The sequence below is a fragment of the Squalius cephalus genome (genome assembly GCF_949319135.1).
Source record: "Squalius cephalus genome assembly, chromosome: 18".
NCBI lineage: Eukaryota > Metazoa > Chordata > Actinopteri > Cypriniformes > Leuciscidae > Squalius > Squalius cephalus.
Genome location: NC_137139.1, coordinates 17,011,829 through 17,038,448, shown reverse-complemented (window position 1 = coordinate 17,038,448; position 26,620 = coordinate 17,011,829). Strand labels below are relative to the sequence as shown.

Below are 26,620 nucleotides of genomic sequence, written 5' to 3'. Positions count from 1 at the left end.
ATAAGTAGGCTAGACTTAAAGCCGCAGTGTGTAATTTCTGCTTCATATCCAGACAAACAGATAGTCCAGCCTCAAACCCAGACCACTGGTGAAGCCAATGTTGCTGCAAAGTGTTTACACTCTTCAGAGAATTCAACCAATGAATGGCTTGCTGATAAATGTCTATTCATTTTAAACTGAGAGAGTATAATAACATTGAAAAGATACACACAGCTTGTGGTGTATGTATGTACTTGTATCAACATTTTTGCTTAGAAATAGTAATGATGATAGTGTAAAAGCGTATAAATAAACAGAAATGTGTAAATATGTCCAAGGTCATCTTTTTGGTCTTGCCTTGCAGAAAACTGTTCAGCGCCCTCTTGTGGCCAATACTTATTAGGCCTTAAAGTCACCATTAAATCAAAGTTGACAATTCTTGTTTTTATGGAATATTTCAGTATTTAATCAAATTGATTTATCCGTGCACATTATTATTATTTTTAATTCATGTGCCCTCGTAGTGTTTAATTAAAATAATTTCTCCTCCCATTATCTCTGAAGATATGTGTTTCGGTTAAGACTCTCACTCACATGAGATCACACCAATAGCAAACCACAATCACCTAATCAATTCCTCATGGACAAAATCAAGTGTGCCCTACATGTTTTCTTGTCCGAGAAGCTGTTTCACTTGTGTATACATCACAATAGGGAATAAAAGACTATCTCAACTTCCTTTTCTTGCCAACTTTAAAGTAACAGTTCATTAAAAAAATTAAAATTCTGTCATAATTTACTCACTTAAAACCACTATGACTTTCTCTCTTCTACGGACACAAAATAAGATATTCTGAAGAATGTTGGTACAGTTTTGGTGCCCATTGAGTTCCATTGTATCCATTCCATTGGCAAAATACATTCTTCTAAGTTCCACAGAAGAAAAATAAACAATTTTGGAACGACATGGATGTGAATTAATAGTGGCAGAATTTTTTGTTGAATTATATCCCTTTAAGATCAACATGTGTTGGGTGACTGTCAAGTTGTTCATGCAGGGGACGTGGGAGGTGGATATGTGCTACTCCAGTCACCCACATTACACCACTATAGTGTTGAGAACATGTTATATAACAGGTACATTACAATGAGCTGGAGGAGGTGAAAATCTGCAATAACTCCCTGTTTTCATCTGTATGTTTTCTATCATCTATCTATCTATCTATCTATCTATCTATCTATCTATCTATCTATCTATCTATCTATCTATCTATCTATCTATCTATCTATATTTAGATCTATCTATCTATATTTAGATCTATCTATCTATCTATCTATCTATCTATCTATCTATCTATCTATCTATCTATCTATATTGTACTATCTAGAATGTGTGTCTTGAATCCACCCATCCATCCATCCATCCTAACAATTTTTGCATGCTAACATCAAAGTTGATAATAAGAATAATATAATAGGCTTTAAAACACCATTATTTGCTTTGGAATATGACTATTTGTCCTCCAGTACAATAGTTATATTTTTCACTCGTAGCAAAGGGGACGGACCACATCAGTCATCATGTTGTAGTGCTGGTAGTGGCATCCATTGGACCCTCTCCCCTCTTTTGAGTTTCCAGCAGACGCACAGCACAACGCGTCTTCTCGTAGCAGTCACGTGACCCGACAGCATCCCCCAGTCTCTCTCTCTCTCTCTCTCTCTCTCTCTCTCTCTCTCTCTCTCTCTCTCTCTCTCTCTCTCTCTCTCTCTCTCTTCCGGTGCACGGCGGGGAGCGTTTGGGGTGTGCGTGAGGGTTTCTTTCGCGGGGAGTACGGGAGATAACTTTTTTTCGTTTTTCTATTTTCTACTGCACTTTAATTAAAATGTATTAGAAGAGGAATACGTTTTGACCAAGGAAACAAAGACTTTTGTTTATTTGGAAACTTTTGTGGCGGCACCGAGATGGCGTCTCACCCCGCGGCCGCGGAGGTGATGGTGTCACCTGTGTCGCTCCGTCACGGCGTCAGGTGTGTGCCTGTACAAGGCGTGACGGTGGAGGATGTGTTACTGGTGGTTGGAGAACTAATCGGATATGAAAACATTTCTTCGGCGTCGAGGATGAATAAGGCGGTAGTGGTGTTTGTAAAGGAGGAAGAACTGGCAAATCGGTTGATAAGCGAAGGAATTGTGGTAGGTGGAGATTTTCTTACCATTTCACCGCTGGTAACGCCAACAACCCGTATAACCGTGTCTAACGTTCCCCCTTTCATTCAGAATGATGAAATTGAAAGAGCGTTAGCGAGATATGGAAAGTTTGCAAGTGGGATTAGAACTATTCCACTGAGATGCAGAAATGAAGCTTTGAAGCACGTTATGTCTTTCAGGAGGCAAGTGTTTATGTTTTTGAATCAGCCAGAGCTGGATGTGTCGTTTAGAGTTGGCCACGAGGGAAAATCGTATGTGGTGTACGCTAATACTGGTAGCATGAAGTGCTTTGAGTGTGGCGATATTGGGCATAAGCGGATGGCGTGCCCACATAAGGCCCAGGATAGGCAGGAAGAGGTAGCTGAACATAGGCCTAGTGCTGTTGCTGAGGATGTTCAGGAACAAAATGAAGATGTCCAGATTAACACTGGTGAAACAAATGATGAGAGAGTACCAGCTCAGATTACAGAGGAAAGGAACGTTGTTAATGCTGATTTTATTGACAGTAATGATCAGAGAGATGATGTTGATGAAAACGAGATTTCTACTGGACAAAACGATGCATCTAAAATGGGGGAAAGTAGTGTGATGACTGATGATGTCACCAAAGGAAAAATAAATGTTGAAATGGTTCAAACTGATGATCCTGAAGTGTTTAACAGTGTTGAAATGTGTACTGATTCTGAAATGGGAGATGATGATAATTTCTCTGAAATTTCAGATATTGGTTCACAAATCATGGAGGACACATATACACTGCAAGAAATAAATGATTTTCTAGATGCAACTTTTGGAAAGACTGTGGAAGTCAAGGATTTCTTCCCAGATATAGGGAAATTTATAGTGTCGGTGACTTTGTTACAAAGAAACGTTAGTCATGAGGTTCTTAGCAAGCAGAAAAGATTTCGGTTAAGGAAGATTTTAACGAAGTTAAGAAAGAGTAAGGCAAATGCTTCACAAAATGATTAAAACACATAGGGTGTCGGCTATTCTTTGTCTTTTCACTCTATTTCTGTCCTTTTTATACTTTTCCCTTTTTATGGAGTTTTTGAGAGCAGGCTCCTTAAATATAAATGGGGGTAGGGATGGAAATAAGTTGGCAATGGTGTCAGAATTATGTAGAATTAAGAAGGTGGATATTGTTTTTTTGCAAGAGACACATTCTAATACAGAAAATGAGTCGGAATGGGATAGATGGTGGGAAGGAAAATGTGTGCTAAGCCATGGGACAAATTTGAGTTCTGGTGTAGCCATATTATTCTCAAAAAATATAAGTGTAAATATTTTAGTTGTAGAAGAAGTTGTAAAGGGAAGAGTATTATTAATGCATATAGAATATAAGGGAACTGTGTTTGTGCTTATAAATGTTTATGCACCAAATATTGGGCCTGAGCGGGTGGAGGTTTTTATGAAACTAAAAAATGCTGTTCAAAAAATTGGAGATCAGGTGTGTGTTATCATTGGAGGTGACTGGAATTGTACTGTGGATTTTATAATTGATAGGAATGGGGAGGAACCTCATAATGAGTCAAGTGTGGTATTATCAAAAATTATAAAAGAGCTTAATTTGATTGATATTTGGAGGAAAAGAAACATAGGAATTAGGCAATATACATGGGTTAAAGCATCTGAGAATAGGGTTAGTGGGGCAAGGCTAGACAGATTTTATATTGATAAAACATGGAATAATAAGGTGATGAATGCTGTTATTGTACCTGTTGGGTTTTCAGATCACCATTTGGTTTTATTTGATTTAAACATGAAGGCAATTACAAAGCCAAACTATTTTTGGCATTTTAATGTTAAATTATTACAAGATGCTTTATTTTGTGATAGTTTTGAATTATTCTGGAATAAATGGAAAATGCAGAAAGAGTCTTTTGAAAACATGTGTCAGTGGTGGGATGTTGGCAAAGTAAATGTAAGAATATTTTGTCAAAATTACAGTTCACATAATACATCAAGGGTGAAGTTTGCAGTAAAAAGCTTGGAGAAAGACATTCAAAGAATGGAAAGTACTATTTTTAATAATAATGAAACTGGGCAGAGTGAGCTGTTGAATAAGAAAAAGAAAGAACTTGGCTCGTTACTACAGGAGCAAGTGAAAGGAGCAATTGTAAGGGCGAGAATCTGTTCTATTAAAGACATGGACGCTCCTACATCATTCTTTTTCAACCTTGAAAAGAAAAGCTCCCAACAAAAACAAATGTATCACCTTCAACGGCCTGATGGGACTATAACGTCAGACCCGGTGGAAATAAAGAAGCTGGCGGTTAACTTCTACAAAAACTTGTATGAAGCTGAGAACTGTGAAGTTGAGAGTGCTTCTGATTTGCTGAGTGATTTACCTCAGGTGGAAGATGAGGGGAGAACATCACTAGACAGTCAAATAACTTTTCAGGAGATTACAGAAGCAATGAAACAGTTATCAAGAGGACGTTCTCCGGGAATTGATGGACTGCCAGTTGAGTTTTACCAAGCTTTTTGGAATATATTAGGACAAGATCTGTATGAAGTACTCATTCAAAGCATCAAAAGTGGAACACTTCCTATAAGCTGCCGACGAGCTGTACTGTCTTTGCTTCCAAAAAAAGGAAATCTAGGTCTTCTAAAGAATTGGAGACCAGTTTCTCTATTATGTTTGGACTATAAAATACTGTCAAAGTGTTTAGCAAATAGGTTAAAGTGTTATCTAGAGTTATTGGTTCAAAATGACCAGACATATTGCATTCCCAAAAGGTCAATTATGGATAATCTCTTTTTATTGAGGGATGTAATTGATTTTAACCAATTTAATCATTTAAACCTGGGTATTCTTTGTTTGGACCAAGAGAAAGCATTCGATCGGGTTGACCATGTGTATCTTCTTAAGGTTTTAAAACAATTTGGATTTGGGGAGAATTTTATTTCTTATATTAAGTTATTATATTCAAATGTTTTTGTGATGGTTAAAGCTGGTGGAGGATTAAGTGGACCCATACCGGTATCAAGGGGTATTAGGCAGGGTTGCCCACTTTCTGGACAATTGTACAGTCTCGCTATTGAGCCTTTGTTGTGTAGGATAAGGAGAGATCTGAATGGAATTTTACTTCCTGGTATAAATAGCAGTAGTAGGGTGTCTTTATCTGCTTATGCGGACGATATCACAGTCTTTATCACGAGTCAAAATGATGTTGACATTTTAACTGGAATTATTAGTAAATATGAGAGGGCATCTTCAGCAAAAATGAACTGGGGGAAAAGTGAAGGGCTTATTATTGGTCAGTGGGGAGGGTTAGGACCTCCAAAGTTACCAGGTGGATTGCTGTGGGTAAGAGAAGGGTTAAAATTTTTAGGTGTTTTTTTAGGAAATACAGCATTTAAAGGAAAGAATTGGGAGGGAATGCTGGAGAAGGTGAATGCTCGATTGTCTAAATGGAAATGTCTATTACCACAATTGTCGTACCGAGGAAGAGTTCTGGTGGTAAACAACCTGGCTGCCTCTATCCTGTGGCATAGACTTGTGGTGCTGGAGCCTCCTGATGAGCTGATCTGCAGGATACAAAGGACTGTTGTGAATTTCTTCTGGAGTGGAGAGCACTGGATTCGTGCAGCAGCACTGTATCTTCCAGTTGAAGAAGGAGGCCAAGGTCTAGTGGACGTGAGGAGCAGAATCTGTGCGTTCAGAATCCAAGCAGCACAGAGACTTCTCTACCATAAGGACTTGGTTTGGTCTCAGACTGCAAAGGCAATTCTTCAGAAAACTGGGGGTCTTGGATTGGATAGACATTTATTTTTAATGAACCTGGAGAAGATAAACATGTCTGAGCTTTCGCATTTTTACCGGACAATGTTGCATTCATGGAGAGCTGTTTTTAAAGTTGAAAGAGAGGTTGATGAACCTGGGAACTGGGTTCTAGAGGAACCATTGTTTTTTAATCCAATGACTCTAACAAGACTTTTGTCTTCTGTAAGTGTGAGTGCATGCTTACAGAGAAATGGCATTGTCAAGCTGGGACACCTCTTGAATAGAGATGGATGGAAGTCGTTGGAGGAACTTAAGGAAATGACTGGCTTAAGATCGTCACGCTTGACAGAAAAGTTGATGGAGGAGATTGTCAATGCCTTACCAAGCAGTTACAGAGAGTACATTGGGAGAGGAACTCTGATGGACTTGACGAATGAACAGGAACTCCCAGGAATTAAAATCTCACATCTTATAAAGACGGAAAATGAAGATGAAGATGTGGGGTCAATTCTATCTTTTAAAACCCCGCAGCTGGAATATTTTGAATATGCATCAAAAAAAGCAATATATTACTCTACAGTCAAAGTTTTACACCAGGACTCTCTTAAAGGACAGAAAGCCTCCAGGTGGCCAGGTTTGTTGAAGCCGGACTTCCTCGTGAGGGACAGGTGGAGAGCCCTGTATAAGCCTCCCATAGAGAAGCGCACCGCTGATCTGCAGTGGAGGCTTATCCACGGGGCGATAGCTACGGACAGACATGTAGCGCACCTGAATCCAGAAGTGGGGGAACAGTGTAGGTTTTGTGGAATGGTAGAAAATTTGGAACATTTGTTTTTAAGATGTAATAGGTTGAAAGGTCTTTTTAATCTTCTTGATAGATGGTTTCAAGCATTTGATGATAATTTTTTAGAAGAAGTGTTTATTGGGGGTGTGATGTACAGATTCTTAATCAGAAGGAAAGCGTGTTTGTTAAACTACTTGATCGGAACTGCAAAATTAGCAATTTGGAAGACGAGGAAGAATGAGGGGCTGAATCTTCTTAGTACTGATGCTGAATTAATGTTCAAGAACCTTGTAGCTGCCAGGTTAAATATAGAGTTTGTATATTATAAGCTTATAAAAAATGAGGGATGTTTTGATGATATTTGGTGTCTTAATAATGTTTTGTGTGAAATTGATGAGGGCCAGTTGGTTCTGAATTTTTAATTTATTTTATTTTTTTTGATTAACGAGTATTTGATGATGTTGTGAATAATGTTTTTATTATGTAAATAATAAAGTCTTGTTAAACCTCTCTCTCTCTCTCTCTCTCTCTCTCTCTCTCTCTCTCTCTCTCTCTCTCTCTCTCTCTCTCTCTCTCCGCAAACAGCTGTGAGCGGAACAGTGTGCGGGAGGGCTCTTCAGAAACATACACACGAGCAGGACAAAATGGGAGTGGAGATCGAGACCATAACCCCCGGCGATGGTAAATTACCCCAGTGCAGCCTCTATCATATAAAGTAGCATACTATTCGTCACGCTGCATGCGTTTAACAGCTTTGTGTATAATTCATCTGTCTCTTGCTCCCTGTTTCTCCTCGCGCTGCAATCACAGGGAGGACTTTTCCCAAAAAAGGACAGACATGTGTGGTGCATTATGTTGGTGAGTTGAATTTCAGATTTTCTTTTGGTCGGTGTACAGTATGTAGTAATCTTGCCCTGTTTGCACGTTGTGTGTTTATATTGATATTTGTAGCTTTATGGTTAAATTATCAATGGCTTTATTTAAAAAAATGTTAATGCATTAAGAAATATAAACATATGAAAAGTCGAAATGCCTTAAAGATATAGTAAAAATTTAGCAACAAACGAGGAAGAACATCAAGCCAATATGCATCATTAGTTGTGTATTGTCTTGCACACACTAGCATTTGTCCACATGATCCTCATTTGACAGCTGAGACTGAACAGATTCGCGTCGGATAGACAGATTAGCACTGTCTGGAGTGAGTCGACCCCTGGGGATGTTGTGATTGTCTTTAAATTGTTCATACTAACTAAGAAATCGCTGTCTGTCAAGTAGATTATTTGATGATTCGGCTATATGCAACCTTGATATAATATTCAACATCATTTTCCTGGAATTTTTAATTATTTGTGGTGCATTTTCTCCATATTTTTTTTTCTCTATAAACATTTTTTTTTATTTAATTATTTTTACGTAGAGTATTTACTAATTTTTAATAATTTAATTTACACGAGTAATTAAAGGTTTAATAAAAATGGAGGGAAAATGTTAAAAATAATAAAAAGTATATAGAACTAAAAATAATAATAATAATAATGAGGAAATTAGACTCATGGAGGCATTAAAGCACTTAAAACAAATGTCCATCTTGTGGTTCAGGGCTTCCATCTCATTATTTATTTATTACATGGGAAGAAGAATAGAAAACCGGTCACAGATATTTTGTCTGTGAGCTTGATTTATGCTTATTAGACATAGCAACAGGTCATTAGGCCAAGAACCATTGTTGTTAAAGAGCATATATATATATATATATATATATATATATATATATACAGCAGTCTTATGTCTGTGGATATGTCACTCCACTCCATGTTATTGTTTCATATCCTGACAATTTACTGCTATTAGATATGGGTTAGAGGGACGGAAAATCCCCCTGACAGAACAGAACAATAATAAAGTCGCCCATTTATCTGATGCTCTAACCTCATTTCCTGTTTTTCATGGCCTCGTCCTTTTCCTCTCAAATCTACAGGCTCTCTGACAGATGGACGAAAGTTTGACTCTTCCCGTGACCGTGAAAAGCCATTTAAGTTCAAGATTGGTAAACAGGAAGTGATCCGTGGCTGGGAGGAAGGTATTGTGCAGGTGTGTGATGGTGTTTTACTCGCTCAGAAAAATCATAGGTAACACTTTTTGATTTAAAGAAGTTTAAATAAAATCTTAATAAAGAACTACCAAATCCAGTCTGTCAATGATTGATATTTCAATGAAAAAAAAAAAAAGATAATTCATGCCTATATTTTTGTGAGTTTTAGATGAGTGTGGGCCAACGCGCAAAGCTGACCTGTTCACCTGATTTTGCCTACGGTAATAAAGGCCATCCTGGGATTATTCCCCCAAATGCCACCCTCATCTTCGATGTGGAGCTTCTCAGTTTGGAGTGATTTAATGCTATTCACTGCCTTTTGTTAATTTTTCATTACTTTATAAATGTTTCAAGAGTCAAAAGTTTAGGGTTACACTTTATATTGTTACACTGTAATTATACATTTAAGTACTGAGTAATATTAAGAAACTACATAGGGTTAGGATTAGGGTTTGGTTTAGGGATAGTTGCATGTAATTATGCATCATTTATAGTTACTAACTACATATAACATATGTAATGTAACAATTACACTGTAAAATAAAGTGTTACCAAGTTTAGTCTTAACATTACTTAATTAAATCAGTTTTAGCCATTCTTCTCAGAACCATCTTATCTTATTCAGCATCCCACTCTTACAGTTTTAGGCATATTATATAAAGATCTGTGCTTAATTTTATCTAAATCCACATTTCACCTTTTGCTTTGGTTACATTACATCAGAACTAATTCTTAAACTCTTAATTTCAGTCCAGAATTCTTCCTGTGTAATTGATATATAACCAAATCACCTGCAATGTCCTTAATCTTGAACTTGAATGTTAAATTGGCGACCAGCGCAAACAGATGTTGACAGGGTAACACACACTGATCCGACAAAACCCAACAGCATCTATTGCCGTTGGTCGCCGTCTGCCGATGCAGTGTGAATTGGCCTTTAGACTTCCTTTCTCTTGTGACTTTTTCTCACACTGTGATTGTTGTTGGCTTGAGACCAAGTACAAATGTGACTGTAGAAAAATGTGTAACCAGAATCTGCAACTTTATCCCTGAATCGTAATCCCCCCCTCCCCCAAGAAAACCATAAATTTGCCTTAAAGATGTTATGTTTGAGATAAAAAAATCGGACTATTTGTTGCATTGTTACTTTTTACATTGAATAAATTAATACATTACAATTAATATTTTTTTACATTTAAAAAATACAGAAAGTAATTTAAATTATTTAAAGTATTTAAACACTTTATTTCGACAGTCCAATTTAGACATGCACTAACTATATGTAACTTTGAAACTACATGTCAACTAACTCTCATTAGAGTATTAGTAGACTGTAATAGACTGTTAGGGTTAGGGTTGCAAAGTTACTCATAATTAGTTGAATGTCTGTTGGGGAGCATCAAAATAATGTGTTAGCAGATATTAAAGGGAGAGTTCACCCCAAAATGAAAATTTTGTCAGTACTTACCCTCAAGCTGTTTCAAACCTGTATGAATTTATTTCGTCTGCTGGACACAAAAGAAGATATTTTGAAGAATGTTGGTAACCAGACAGTTGTCGGCACCCATTGACTTCCATAGTATGGGAAAAAAATACTATGGAAGTCAATGGGTGCCGTCAACTGTCTGGTTCTGTGTTCAACAGAAGAAAGAAACTCATACAGATTTGGAACAACTTGAGGGTGAGTAAACGATGACAAAATTTTCATTTCTGGGTGAACTATCTCTTTAAACAGACAGTCTACCAATAGTCTAATGACTTGACATCCAGATGCAAAGATACTTATAGTTAGTAGAATGTCTAAATTGGACAATCAAAATAAAATGTTACCTAATTTTCAGTCAGTTTTGAATTATTAGCTTTTAACAGATGGACTTTACACAGGCTCACTGGTTTTGATTAGTACAAAGAATCAAATTCTTGAACAATCCTTGTGCCTCCTTGTGTGTTTTACACTTTCCAGAATTTCACTGGTTTTGTATAAAGTGATCAGAAGTGTCATAAAGTGCTGTCATATCTTGTAATCACACTTTACAGTAGACCAGGCTGATAAATATAAAATGACGAAGTATGATAGTACTGCTATTTTTGGTGCGCAACATTTTTTTTTAATAGCCTAGTTGTTTTTTTCCCCATTGCTGTATGTTATTAACATGCAGCTATTTGGAAATGTTTTTGATGTGTTTACTTTGTTCTGTGTATGATGAGGTTGTGTAGTTGATTAGCTGGCACATTTTGCAGCGTTGCAATGGATGCATGCCATATTTAGTGCTTAAAGATTTTGTGATCATGTTTCACTCTTCATCTAACAAACAATTAGCTTGCTAACACATAAAAGATGGGTACTTTGTGTTCTCATAGAGCTGGAACAATATTTAATCTCAAAGATGGACACTGTCTGAAAAGCACATTGCAACCTACTCTCTCTACCATATTTTCATCACACTACTTGCCATTACATTTTGATGCTAAATTATTTGCAGCCATCTATTGTTGTTAATGTAGACCGTGATGCCTTTAGACAATTGATATTGGATGCAGATACGGTGACAGTACTTTTTGTATAGACATGAAAATAATTTTTAATTCAAATGAAATCTGCAGACGCATAAATACTTGAGTCGATGCTGTTTATTTCTGTGATTGCAGGTCAAGCGTCAGATATATGGCTTTAATATTTCTGTAATGCTCTGTATATTTATGTATTGTCATACAGACAAAAACCCCCAATAAAATAATTAAAATGTGCCATGTGCTTTTACATGTTTTGGAAAATGGTGCTTGCTTCTGTTATTTCACATTAGTACATTCACTGTTTTTATGACTATGTATGCAAATCTTATTTGTGTTCAGAAGAATGGCACTCATATTATAACAAAATGTAAGATGAAGAGCAGGAGACTTTTACCTTAAACATTCTTACAGAGGTACTATATATGACTGCACTGCTTTACAACAATGAGATTCAACGGGTCAATGAATTGACAGCACTTTGAATTGTTCAGCACTTTATTCTTTATACATAATGAACCAAGATAGACAGAATCAGCCAAAACATATTTGAATGATTATATTCTATATAGTTAATGAACTAAATGTGGTAGAACTGTTAATTTTTGTATTCCACCACTACCATCAAGAATATCGAGATCTCTGATCAGTACAATCATTTTACAGTGTTAACAATAACTGGAGTAGGCTACAACGTCACGAAACAAAATGAAGTCTACAGCAGGAAGTAAATTGAGCTACAAAGCCTAAACTGTACGCACACACATACCACCTCCCGTCTAATGTTGTTCACTTCTGCTCCAACCTAAAGAGGAAAAGGGTCCCATCTACTGTGCTCAGCTTGTTTACATTCCTTCTCATTACAATTACCCCATTTCTTCAGAAGTCACTCGTTTGAAAGCCGAAAGGTAAGACGCGACACTCTCTAATCTGAATATTGTTGTTCAAATTATCTTTGGAGTGATTTATTCAGTCAGTCAGGTACGTGGTAACGTTACTCACTGGCTAACCGAAGCTAAACTTAACCAGGCTGCCGCTAACATATACGAAGAACAAAGACGTGCTAGTGTTCACTTTACCGTGTTCGTCATTCCGTTATATTTATATGTTTTTGTTTTTAAGGATATTTTTTGTGTAACACATTACCTAGCCATTATTTTAAGGAGAAAGAAATCGAACTTTATTCGTGTAATTAAGTTAGCATGATTGTGTGAGTTGCTAACGGAGACTAGCTCGAGAGCTAAACAACAAAAACAGTCTATCAGTTCGACTGCTTATATTTTGAGTTAATTGTGCTTACTTTATGATGACAGGGAGTATAAAACCTTAGTTTATATATAAAAAATAGTTGACAGGTGCTTTTATCGTCTTTGTTTACAGTTACAGTTAATATTTATAAAGTCTTTATCAGATAAACTGTTAGATTTTATATAAGAGAGAGAGAGAGGAAGAAAAAGCAAATGTATAACTGAACTCTCTTTAAATGCACGTTTAGCCAGTTAATATGATTATAACTTAGGCTATACATTGTTCGTCAGTGAAACATATGACGATGTCGATTTGATGTTTGCCACGTAACATTAAAACAAATTTTCCAGGTGACGCATGTTGCGTATTAGCTAAATATTAATAACTTAAGCATGTGCCGCTGACATATGAAACCTAGTCATTTCTTGAGAAACAAGTTTTTACTTTCGATTATACCTGTATGTTCAGTCAATAATGGAAATAACTGAATTATTGATGACTGAATAGGGAAAACAAACAATCAAAAGAGTGATGCTGACAAACAAACCTTTAAGACTTATAACCTAGTTTTTTTTGTTTTGTTTTTTTTGGATGAAGGGACTTTCCCACATAATGACATCAGTTCACTTGAATTATTTAATCATTGTCGTTTATGTCACTAGGTTATTAGGCTGTAGTAGTCATAATAAAATATCATATATTTAGTTAATGACAGCGGCGTTATATTTCCCCATAAGCTGTGGATTGGATATTGTAACATGAATCCTTTGCTGGTCTCAATAGTCAATAGAGTTGCAGACTGTTGCCATGGGAGATCCGTTTATTATGCTCAGCACTCATTCAGTCTGCCTGAAAATGAGCTTTGCCCATTTCTCCCCCATACCAAAGGCCCCTCATCCACTCAACCGGACAGTTATCTACTGGCTTTGCCCCTAACTTAAGTTTGCTCTGGTGATTTTTCTGTAATAAATTGCGAGGAAAGTAGTCCACGTTTAGTCAAAGATGTCATCTAAACCAGATTCAAGCAGAGTGAAATCATTCTATTGCTTCTGCATTATCTTGCATTAGTGACGCTTTCCACAATAAGATACATGGTTATTAATATATTTTTAAATTTAGTTGTATATTTATTTGCATTTTATTTTATATTTTTTTTAGTATCTGAAACTTAAAAGTAATTTGTGCTCATTTGAATTTTATTATAATTTTGGAATCATAGTTTCTGTTTCCCTGTTGTTTTATATTTTGTATATTATATTTGAGTTTTTGTTAAAGACGGAATGAAATGATAATTCATCTAGGCCTATTTTCTAACCTATTTTATTGTGAATGATTCATCTGTGCACATTTAATTATTATAAGTATTTTTAATTAAACTATCATTGATCTTCCAGTGACATATCCCAGAGACCTCCATTCATTTTCTCCACTTAAAACTCACCCGTTTCTTACAATCGACTGCAAGCTCACATTCAGATTCTGCTCCATCCATTCACTTTCTTCTCTTTTTGATAATTCCTTTCGCCAGGGTACACTGTAATGTGGAAGAAAAGATCTGCCGCTACTTACGTTTCTTTGTGACCTGAATTAAAATACTGATAACAGGTGTTGACCTCAGATGACTTGAAGCCTCAATGATGAGTTTCCCAGCTGTGCTTTATGCCTGCTTGATTTATGACACACTTTGTGCCCACAGTTGATTCACTTGATTTCTGGCGAGAAGCTGATCTAGATCGAGCTTCAAACAATAGAGGCACACATGTCTGCGAGAAGACTGCTCACTGTCTCCATAAGTCCACTTTTTAGAGACGTCTCTACTTTAGTGGAGTGCTCTTGACAGGAAATAATGGCCCTTTAGTACCACAGAGACATTTTTATGTGATGAGAGACTATGTTTGTGTGGTAGGAGCCTGTCTGATATATTTTAGTGCCTGTTTCTGACATGTTGGTTGCTGTTGAATCGTCAGAGCAGATGTTTCAGTGCATGTTTGCTTTCACATATCACGTTCTGTGTATGTTGGGAAGAGGGCGTATGTGTTGGTTTGCATGAGCTGTTCTGTGTGGACTTGTGTGGGAGTTTATTCATGAGTGTGTGGGTGAGTTTTTTTTTTACTTTTTTTTTTTTTATTACTTTTTTGTGGTCATGTCTGTCTGTGAACGTTTCTCAGATTTGTACAAAATGTCAGCGTGTAGGAGCATGTGCTTTAGCTTTAGTCTTGAATCTGACATTACGGGATAAGCAACAGTCTCTTTAATCTGGTTGTAAACCTGTAAGTTCCAACATGCATTAGAGACTTGAATAGTTCTCCAGGCTGTTTGTTTAATTTCCAGTCACTGGGAGTGCTCCAGTCGGACTGTTTATAACTAAATACCTCCCGTTTCCTATTTCAGTTTGTTCATATAATGAGCGACTAACTATTTCCATTAGTATGTGGGATGTCTCTTTAGGGAAGTGAGGCAATGGGCAATTTCTCCCATTTCCCAACATGTAAACACGCCTACCTTCTTTTTACTGTTACTTAATGTTTCTTGCTAGAAATTGTCATGAAGGTAAGAGGATCAGACAGCAAATGCGGAGAAATAATCACTTTAATTGAAGCAGAGAGTTCAGTAAACAGAACAGGTACTCAAAAGGGAAACTTAGAACTACTAGCTGTAGTAAAAGTCCAATTAAGGTCTCGGCTTGTCGATAACAAAAACAGCAGTCAGCCCGGGTGAAATGAGATGCTCAGAAGAAAGCTCCGTATGACAGGGAAATGGAGCAGGCTGGCGTTTCCCGAGGGAGAGTAGAGGCAAGCGGCGATTCTCCGGCTCAGTAGAGTTTTCTTAAAGAAAATCAGCTCCCGACCCGACAGGACTATGACATGATATGACAGAGACACAGGGATTAATTGATGCTCAGCACACATGAGAAAATGCAATACTCAGGCAAAGACTGGTAGAGAAAGGGGAAAAGAAGTAGGAACGCTAATCAGAGGAAAAGAGGATTCAGGTGAAGAGGGGAGTGAGCGATGGCTAATAGTAAAGGAGAGACAGCGGAAAGGGAATAATGATTAAATGAGGAGGTGTGTGCGTAAATGAGGAAATAGCGATAATGTGTGAGTGTGTGTGTGAGAGAAAGAAACAGGATCATGACAGAAATGAGTATTTTAGATTAGCTTTGTTTGTCCAATGCCTATATAACCATATGATCCACAGTAGGGTGTTGCTGTAGGCGCTTGTTGAGCATTTCCTGCATCTTGCTTTCTGCTGTCGTGACGTACAGTAACCTGATGATCTACAGGCAGTGGTATTGTTGACTGAAATACACAATACGTCATGTGATCACTGTCATATGATTATGACTAATGTCAGCGCCCATCAATCACATGCTTCTTGGCCTTTCCTCTAGTAACTTGTAAATCACTCCCTCATATCTTCAATTCATGGTCTTCCTTTCTTTCTTAATGTAGTTTAATTTCTTTGTACTTCACTGGCTCATTCTCTTTCCCTTCTTTCTCTTTTTTTTCCCCTCCCCTTCCCCTTCTTCCCCTTCCCAGTAATGGATTTGTTCCCAGTAAAGCACTTAACTTCTCATTGATCTTCCACTATAAGATGAAGAGCGCAGTCAGGTAGTGTTTAATTCTGTTAGTGCTTTGGCTCTGTAGTGATGATTTCTGGGGGGATGTTCAGGACAGGTCCATCATTTTTTTAATCATGAACTTTAGTCCTCATTAAACTGCTTTTTATTCTATCTTGCAATTTCATTTTGTAAGTCAACCATTTGATACAAAGTCACATTGTAAAGTTCCAGAGTGTTCAGTTTATAATGAATAGTTCTGAAATGTATGTTTGTGTTATGCGTGTATGGTAGTGATGTGTTATTGGATGTTTGTAGTTGCAATTGTTGAAATTGTTGCTACTGTCCTCAACCAAAAAATCTCAAGGATTGAAGTATGCCCACATTTCTGTAATGGCTTGAGTCTGTCTACTCTGGAAGTGTCAGAGCTGCATGTCACCTCAGAATGTTCACTTGTTTTAGAATCTTTAATAGACTTCAGCAATGCTAAAATGGGTGAATAACTATTTATCCAATTTTATATTTGACTGAAATCTATTATATAATTTACATAATATTATTTTTCCATCATCATTATCAAATATATAAAATATAATAAAAATGTAACATATTACAAAAATTATTAATATATAAAAATAAAACATAAAATAAAAATTAGTATTATAAAGTTAAAAAGTATTAGTACAAATTTAAATTATTATAATATTAATAATTAATTATAGTTTTAAATAAACCCGAGACAAAAATGTCAAAAAAAAACTAGGTTTGATGTAACAGTCTGACTCTGAAGTTATTTAAATGTGTAATTTTATTGCTATTTTATCTGTTATACATGGCATTTGTATTATATTGTAATATGTAACCATTCATCCAATTAAATAACTCATGATTATTGATGTTGCTAGCCCAGTAGAGTTGAGTTATTGGAGCAAGACCGTCTAAGTTAAATCAAATCGTTTTATTTGTGCATATGGTCTGAGTGTTGAAGGTTTTTATTTGTGCCTCTTCCTCTTGTGAAGTGAAATTTGCTCCTATGTCTGAAAGTACAGCTATTGTAGGAGTTATTATAATTTCTGGTGGTTTATCGATATGTTTTTTTGATGTCAATGAGGATGACTGTGCAGAAGACACAGATGGACTCAGAGGTGGATCATTTCACAACATGAAAGCAACACCGCCTGGAGAGCTGTGACACATCCGTGTGTGTGTGTGTGGTGGGGGGTGTTTGATTTTTTTTAGAGAATTTGAAGGTGTCAGTCAGGATGGAGAATCCTGATGAATTCACTGTGTCTTTGTTCCTGATTAAAGCAGCAGTTGTTGTCTCTATGCTCCTAATACACTCCCTGATCTATCCCATCTAATTAGTATAGGTTTCAATTCCCGCTGGAGTCATGTGGTGTCTAGTCAGCTGAAAAATGAACTCAGGCAATATGGCTCTATATGAGCTCACTGAAAGCATAGTTTCTTGTGTTTCATTATATGCACGCTGTCTTATTTTCCCCCATTTTCATGCTGGTACAATTGTGTTTTTTCTAGGATGTCATTGTACCCATCCCTAGAGGACCTTAAAGTGGACAAGGTCATTAGGGTAAGCAATGTTATTTTAGTACTATTTAAATACTATTATATTATCTATATATATTTTGAATGACCTTTTATTTTCAATTTCTATTAAATGTTTTTCTAAATATTTTTATTTCTTTATTTCAGTACTTGAACTTATTTCAGTTAGTTTGCCAAGCCAATATATATCATCTATTTTATTTTATTTCAGCTTTATAATTGAAAAACAAATGCTTTTTAAAGGGTTGGCAGCCGTCCCCGTGATTAAGGCACTTTAAAAGATCTAGGATTGAAGTATAATTCAATATTCACATGTGGTCTGCTCCTCTAGGCCCAATCCCAGTTTGCTGATGCCACTTCCAGTACCCCAGCCATCACTCAGGGGGTCTACCAGCCACAGCCTGCCATTCAGGGGATGCCAAGCTCCAGTGAGTTCGGGCTCTGCCTGTCTGTCTTCTTATGCTGTCTATCTTGCTTCCCTCTCCCTTATCATGCCATTCTCTCTTTCATTTCTGGAGTGCTGAGTGAGAGCTGTTTTTATAGAGATGAAAGGCATGCTAATGTTTTGTGTGATTGTCAAGCAGGAAATACCTTAGGGGATCTGGGAGCAATTCAACAACAGTGCATCAGCCTTTCCTATTTCCTTTTTTTTTTTTTATCTCAGTGTAAAACAAGTGCTCAAGTTGAACCCCTCTTATTCACGCAGCACTGCCTTCCACCTATATGTTCTCATTAGCAGTGTTTCCACTGTCGGGCCAAAAGCGAGCATGTTAGTGCATGCCAGTCACTTCCGGGGTTTGATCGGGCCTCGTCGGGGTTTCATCAGTGCCAACGGCCAGGGTTTTTTTTGCCCACCGAATACCTTGCTCCAAAGCAGGCCAACTGGGGCTTGAGGAGTGGTCATGAACAAAGGTAGAAAGGGTCAACACCACGGCTCATTACCCGTGTTATTATATCAGGCTGCCTAACTTCAACATTTAAGACATTTAAAAAAAAATTCATCTCATAACTCACTTTCAGACACCAGCGAGTGTTTCAAGTAACTTCCTTGCTATCCGGTGGCGATTCTGATCGCCATATGAGGCAGAAATATACAGTATTTATATGCAATGCTAATGGCTTCTTATGCTAACCATTGCAATAATAAATACATAAATATGTTTATGGAAAATACCAGAGACTGCTTGAAGAACGTAGACAAATCATATACGATTATAATCGTGTATTTATTTGGTTTCATGTTTCATGGTATGTTCTCTTTTTATGTGAAATTGTAAATACCAGATTGATTCAGCATGATTGATGTGCACTGACATAAAGAAATAATTACATAACTTAAATATCTGTCTCTGTAACATTTTTTTTATTGTAAAACATTGTTAAATATCAATGCTGGAATCTTAAGTCTTTAAGTAAAGACCAAACATTCGCTTCTGTCATGCTCCTACTGCGATTTAGCTAGTTTTCAGTCAGCTGGTGGGTTGTGTGAGGTTGTTCTATGGAGGTTTTAGAGTAGCGCTGCGGGGCTACTGATCCGACAGTGGAAACACAACTTGATTTTGGCCTCGGTGCTTGAGATCCGAGGCTATTGGCCCCACCCTGCATGTTGTTAGCCCTGGTGGCTATTGCGTCCCTGTTTGAGCCCTCTCTGGACACTGCCAGGATATTACACAACAAGAATGTTAAAAAAGAGTTTTTAAGGTGGCAATATTTTTTTTAGAATGTGCTTGACGACCTCCTGTTCTGTAGTTGTAGATTTTTATTTTATATGTAAAAATATATCCAAGTTATGCATATATAATGTGATATATGTATATTGATAGAATCCTGAAAAAGTTACACTGTCTATTAAGAATGTGACAGTACACAAAAATGACGGTTCTGCACATACCTTGGTTCGGTATGTTTTCTGTACAGCTGGGGAAAAAACAAACTGTGGTTTACTGACAAACAACAAAAAAGTCTGTCAGTGCAATGCAACACACACTGCAGTTCATGGTGCTGTTTTAATTGGGGGAAGAGATTTGAATGCAAATATGTTAGCTAAATATTTTAGAATAAGAATTATTGTGCTCCCATTCTAATTGCTCCATCTATTTGACGGATGTCAGATGTGTTCACAACATCAAAGTATAACAATGTTGTCCCATTCTTAAGTTTGAAAGTTCTGCTTGTGCAGTGGTTAATACAATACTATTATTTGCATGTGTACTATTATTGTATGTGTATGTATTATTAAACACTATTATTTGTATTTGTACACATACGTACCTAACCGAAAGACCCAAACATTTTCGGTACGAATATTTGTACCGCTGTCTATCCATGCTGTTCATTTGAACTTTCTAAACATGTTTAAAGTATAGATTTTTTGTGTATGTCTGGACCTGATCACACAGTGTAAAAATCTAGAGACTGATTGGTGTGCTAGTGTGTGTTTGTGTAAACCTCACAGGCAGACATTTTCCTATCTGAGCGCTGGGGAAAGTAGGAGAAAGAGAAACAAGCATTGTAGCCATGATTCAACTCAGGAAATAATTACTGGTTGGAAACATTCATGGCCAGAATCTGAAACCAGCGACTGTAGGATGACTGACACTTGAACTCTGTTTTTCACAATTCTCTGTTATTCTATGTTCTGCTTTTTTCACTTGCTTTATGGTGCAATCTATAAAGCAATCTCTGAATTTTTAAAACTACAGAAAAAAAAAAAAAAAAATCTACAGGTTCATGGCTAATCATCACTACGCTACTATGTTAGCTATTAGCTCTGTATCATATAGAGAATTCAAAACTTCAATATGAAATGCTTTCTTTCTCTCCATCTAGCTCTGTATCCAAATCTCGAGGAGCTGGGAGATTATATGGGCCTCAGTCTGAACAGTGATGAGGTCCAGAGAAACCTCGCGCTGGTCCCGGTGGCTGACAGTGTAAGTATGTGCATGTTTCTGTTGCTTTAACATGGCATAAATGTGTTAAGTACAAATGACAAAACAATAGCACAAAAGTTGATTGTCTCTGTGTACACATTTGCTTTTAGAGTTCAGTGTGGTTTTCTCTTCCCTGTTCTGAGGATTGCCACTCATCAAGAAATATTTGTTGTATGCAAACAGTGACATTTCAGAGTCTCAAATGCTTTCCTAGCAGTGCAAGCTAAACCACTCTTTCCTGGTTTAGTTTGCTGTACTTTCATCCCTGCCACTGTTGCCTTGTACAATATTTTCTCTGTTAAAGCAGCCAAGGTAATTGTGTAAGCTTTGAAAAAGGCAGCAGTTATGTATGCGTGTTAGCATTTGTGCTTTTGTGCTTTTTTCCTTTCTTTTTCTGTGAATAGCGCAAACTGGCCACAGGGTGTCTTAGCATAACCCATAATTCTTTTCAGCATCATTCCTGGAAGCAGAGCTCAGGAATGACTCATGCACCATAAGGCCTGTGTTGGAGTGTTGCTAATGTAGGCTGCTTTCTAAAGGCATCTTAAAATTATACTCACTGTTCTGTTCAAGTACTAAACATTAGACCAGCATCTCCCAATCTTTTTTGTACCATCACAGCCCCATCAATAAGGCTCAAGTACCCATTTATCAACACCAAACCAGAAATGCATTTCTCTTCCCTAATACTGCTGGATATCATACATTCAGCATTATTGTTAATATTGTTAAAGCTGCTTAAAAAAACATTACTGTGGGTGAAAAACAGACTCACAAACTAGAACATTCTAATATGAATATCTTGTTTTCATTCCTTAAAAAGAAGCCAAAAAATTACAAGATTTAATCACAATATTTTAATTGGTAACTAATTTGTTCACATTTGTTATTGCATTAGATATCAATAACAATAAACTACAGTTCGTATTGATCTAGATTTAGGTTAATATATTTAATAAATATAATGTTCATTGTTAATTCTTGTTGTTTTATAATACATTGTAACTAATTCTTGTTTATGCAACTTTACACACACACACACACACACAAAAGTATTAGTTGGAGCCTTAGTCTTGTGGGCAGTGATTCCGAGTTCAAGTCCCGGTGTGGTGAAGAGATGAGTCCCAGAGAAGTGATGAGTCTCAGTTTAGGACCCAAGCAATCCGACTGGTTCAATGCTCGTTTTATGGGTAATCGCTTTAGTGCCTGGTTACAAATCAGATATCACTTTATTATATAAGTCGTTTGAACTACGTTATAATGACCATTAATGTCTTTTAACTTGCATGTTTCATATACTAGTATAAAACCGAAGCTATAGATTGTGAAATTAAACATTTCTCGTTCTTAGTGTTTTTTAAGTTAGCTTAGATAGTAGTAGCATAGCATACAGCTATCTGAAATGATTAGAGATAAAGTTTTTTTCACCATCTATGATATGTTTCGATAAAAAACTTTGATAACAAATATGATACAGGCTTAATTCTGTTTAAGAATTAATTATGAGATGACATACTTATAATTTAAAAAAAAAATGTATATTATGCCTTTTTGCATAATAACAATTACGGTAGCAATGTCGCAAAAAAAAACCTAAAAATGCAATTTCTTTCACGTTAACTATATAAATAATCAGGATAAAAACAAAAGATTATTACATGAATTAAAGTTTGATTGATTACATTAAGAATCGCGAGAACAGCTTTAGATCAGGCATATTACTGGGGTCCTAAGCTGGGACTCATCATTTCACCACACCGGCTTGTAGTTCTTTCCTGATCCATTCCCCTCTCTTCTCTCCTATTACTTCCTGTCACTGCTTCTACTGTCCTATCATAAATGCCAAAAATAAAAATTCATAAACTCTACCATTAATTTTGGGGTCAGTAAGATTATTATTTTTTTTTTTTTTAGAAATTGGTTAAACTGATCAAAAGTGTCAATAAAAACATTTATAAGGTTACAAAAGATTTTTATTTCTATAAAGATTCCTGAAACAGTGCATCACAGTTTGCACTAAAATACTAAGCATTACAACTGTTTTCAACATTGATAATAATAAGAAATGTTTCTTGAGCACCAAATCAGCATATTAGAATGATTTCTGTAGGATCATGTGACAGACACTGTGACACTCTGCTAGCTCTAATAGTAACTCAAATCCAGCTTTAATAAGGCAGAATCTGCATTAGTACTACATTAGACCATTTGCATAGACGGCAGTTGCTATCCACTTAAGTCGTGTGTATGGAATACTGTTTCCAGGTCCAAGCCTCCAGTTGTTTCAAGTGAGAATACAGCAGTTTATGAACATTATTTATTCATATTACACAATACACATTAAAGTAAGCTTTTATAAACTCGCGTGTCACGTTGCATATACTACATTCTCTGGGCTCACAGATTCCCGGACACCAATTAAATGATTATTTAAAAAAATAAAACCCTGTCTGGCCATGTGGAATTTCGGGATATGGAGATAAAGTTAAGATCGTGATTATTATTTTTTTCCTGTAGTTTAACAGCACGCTATGAGTGTATATTAGTACCATTTGTTGTTCGCTTTTGGTATCTGACAAGGGTTTGAACCCGTCTCACGTGATGTCAGACTTCACAAGCAGATTCTACAGAAATTAATGTTAGTGTTGTATGTGACCAATACACTCACACATATGAGAATGAATTAAAATAGTTTTCTCTCTCCTGGCAGCAAGTGGCAGTGCCGAGTTCTCTGGGTGGCATGGTGCGGCCCGTGACTGGTGCAGATGTTGGTATTCGGAGGGCAGAGATTCGTCCAGGTCTTCGGGAGATCATCATCTGCAAAGACCAGGAAGGAAAGGTCGGCCTCCGACTGAAAGATATCGATAATGTGAGTAAAGCTCTTCGCATTAAACACTTTCTCAGAGTCATGACTGGTGTTGTGATTTATTGTTTTGAGTGAGTAATTGGTATGTAGGTTAACTAGTAATAAGGCATTACACCCTCATTGTCAGCGTATGTGTCATTGTTATCATCAGCAGCAGATGTCATTATATTCATGCATGTAATTTCCATGTCATTGTCTTTAGGGAGTGTTTGTCCAGCTAGTGCAGGCGAACTCTCCAGCGGCTCTGGGTGGTCTGCGTTTTGGAGATCAGGTTCTGCAGATCAACGGGCAGAATGTTGCTGGCTGGAACTCAGATAAAGCCCACAAAGCTCTGAAGGCAGCAGCTGAACAACGCATCGAGCTCATCGTCCGTGACAGGTCAGTCATTTTCATCTATACAGTATATGTATCTATACAATACATGTTTGGGTCAGCAAGATTTTATTTTTAAAGTAGTCTTTAATGTTCACACAGGCTGATCAAAAATACAAAATAAGTGTAAAATTGTATTGTAATTTAAAATTTGTGTGTTATATGTATATATATATATGAACACAGTAACAAAATATTCATAGAAATTCGACAGAATCAGCATGACAGGTGTATTACTATATTTGTAGTTCTTTGCTGCCACCTGGTGGTTAAAGTATTTTTGTGATTTCAATATGAAAAGAAGGAAAGTTCCTAATTGATGCAAGTTGAGCTCTGTAACATCTGTGACATAGTGGCGATTACCACAAAGTAATTTAGCAAAAAACATTAAACTAAATTCAGTTACAGTAAGGCACCTACAAGCAGTAAACATTTAAATACACCGTTTTTGAAGTATAGCCACAGGACAAACTGCATGTCGACATGAGACATCAATCACTTAATGACTTTACTGTTTGCATTAAAGTTATAATCACATTAAAAGGGGTTGAATCAAAATAATTTTCACATCATGCCACTGATTATGCAAATAGAGATCAACTTTTTATTTATATATTTTGTGTTCCAGACCATTCCAGCGCACAGTCACCATGCATAAGGACAGCTCCGGCCACGTGGGCTTCATCTTCAAATCCGGGCGCATCACGTCTCTAGTGAAGGATGGTTCTGCTGCCCGCAATGGCCTGCTCACAGATCACTACATCTGCGAGATCAACGGCCAGAACGTCATTGGACTCAAGGTGAGTTTTTTCAGGATATGCCTTTAGATGTGGTCTCTCTGTCATGTCCCAGTACTATTTGTTTTTATAATAAAATCACAAACCCATAAATACAATGTTAAAAAAGGCATTTCAATATGAGACTTGAGATCCATATCAATCACTTACTGTAAGAAATCAAATTAGTTGATCAATTTGAGATTTGTGGAGTAAAGTATTTTGTTTTCTGTCTCCAGGACACTCAGATCAAGGACATCCTGACCACATCTCCTACTGCCATGACCATCACCATCATGCCTAAGTTCATCTACGACCACATGATTAAGAAGTGAGACCCAGCTTTTTTTATCCTAAAATATCTAATAATTGTAGTAGAGCAGTTGCAAAAAATACAAATAAACTGTACTTGTATTTTTAAAAACCTGCATGTAATTACAGCTGTAAATAATTTCTGTATTTACATCTATAATTTCACTGTTGAGCCTTCCCGTAAACCTTAACCCACCATCAAATCTACGCAGTACAGCTGCACGAGTCAGGATAAATTGAGAATCATGATTTTTTTTTTTTTTTTTTTAATATGGATCACGTTTTTCCCATTATTTTAATAGACAACTGAACAATCTAACATTTTACTCGAGGTTTTGACAAAATGTTAATTGCTGCAGTCTATTTAAAAAACATTTTTTTTAGTTAATATGAATTATTTTAAACAAATCGGTTTAAATGATTGGTTCAATGACTCATTATGCTTTTCATTACCCCATGAATCAGCATTTTTAACAAATCTCTTGAATGAATCATTCAATTGCAAATGCATTTTTTTAACAGTCACTTGTTGCCATCTACTGGTGCAACAGCATAACTGATACAATAGTTATTTGAAGCATCAAGTTACTTGATGGTGATTTTCTCTATTTTGATCGCCACTGTAGTCATCAGTGTTTATACCCAAACTATAAACTTTTATCCCAGTGCTTTTGTGATAATTTGAGTTTGTAACAGAAATAATGATACCTTCTGGTTGAAATGACAGTTTGTAAACCTGTTTCATATCTATACATGGCAACTGCTCTCTCTGGGTCAGCAGTAGCGCCAACGCAGTTTTGAATGTTCCCTGTGATCATACTTGTAAATAAATGACTTCTTAATGTGTATTAAGCTTACAGTGTGACATGAACAAAAACAGACATCAATAATCTGAAGAATTTGTATCAAAAATAATTGTCAGGCAAAATGTTCTGATGACAGCTCTAATCTGTGTATTGCAGGATGTCAAGCGGCCTGCTGAAGTCCTCAATGGATCACTCTGTGCCTGAGGTCTGAACACAGGACAACACGCACACCCCCTTCCACAATGCCTACAATCTCTAGCCTTCCCATTGGAGCCTTCCACCACATGGGTCATCTATCACTGATGGGATAAACCTCCTCAATCACTTTCATTTATAACATGTACAAATGGCCTTTTTTATTTTACATGTTGGCTGTTATTGTTTTGCCTTCTAGTTCTTGATTCTGTCCTTCATGTCATTGTTGCCATTCTTTAATTGTTGTCATATTACATGTTATATAATAATCCATTGTCATAATTGAATATTATTATTATCCGATTATTTTAATTTGGCTGGGAGGCAAGGGGTTAAAAACTGAATCTGAGCTTCCTTTTTTGAAAAGCATTAGCTTCAACACTCCTATCTTTTCCATTTCTCCCACTATGCACAAACACTTTGTTTTTTTGAACATCTATATGCCAAGACAGCTGTACTCTGCCAGAATGAATCATTGGCCAGAATTTGTAATTTCACAACTCATTTCTTATTGAATTTGAACATTTTTTTTAGGTGTTTAATCTTTGATGATATTCTGTCATTATCCTGTAAATGTTTTAGTGTCTCTAAAAATTTATATACGAATGTAACCTGAAGACTGAAATTATTACAAAAATAAATAATCATCCTGGTGATACCATTGGAATATATTGCTGAAATGTATAAAAAAA

At 36.5% G+C, this 26,620-nt stretch overlaps 2 protein-coding genes across 2 annotated transcripts; both read left to right on the top strand.

Annotated features, from left to right (window-relative positions):
* Positions 1-7,261: 7,261 nt before the first annotated feature.
* Positions 7,262-9,582, top strand: fkbp1ab (FKBP prolyl isomerase 1Ab). The gene is made up of 4 exons (XM_079848154.1): positions 7,262-7,376; positions 7,506-7,553; positions 8,677-8,789; positions 8,960-9,582. Exons 1-4 carry the CDS (start codon positions 7,340-7,342, stop codon positions 9,086-9,088), a joined length of 327 nt encoding a protein of 108 aa, XP_079704280.1. The 5' UTR covers positions 7,262-7,339; the 3' UTR covers positions 9,089-9,582.
* Positions 9,583-11,996: 2,414 nt separating this feature from the next.
* Positions 11,997-26,584, top strand: sdcbp2 (syndecan binding protein (syntenin) 2). The gene is made up of 9 exons (XM_079848139.1): positions 11,997-12,209; positions 17,645-17,696; positions 18,003-18,099; positions 20,501-20,601; positions 23,312-23,470; positions 23,670-23,845; positions 24,468-24,639; positions 24,855-24,946; positions 25,890-26,584. The coding sequence occupies exons 2-9, from the start codon at positions 17,646-17,648 to the stop codon at positions 25,942-25,944; spliced, it is 903 nt and encodes a 300-aa protein (XP_079704265.1). The 5' UTR covers positions 11,997-12,209; position 17,645; the 3' UTR covers positions 25,945-26,584.
* The last annotated feature ends 36 nt before the right edge of the window (positions 26,585-26,620 follow it).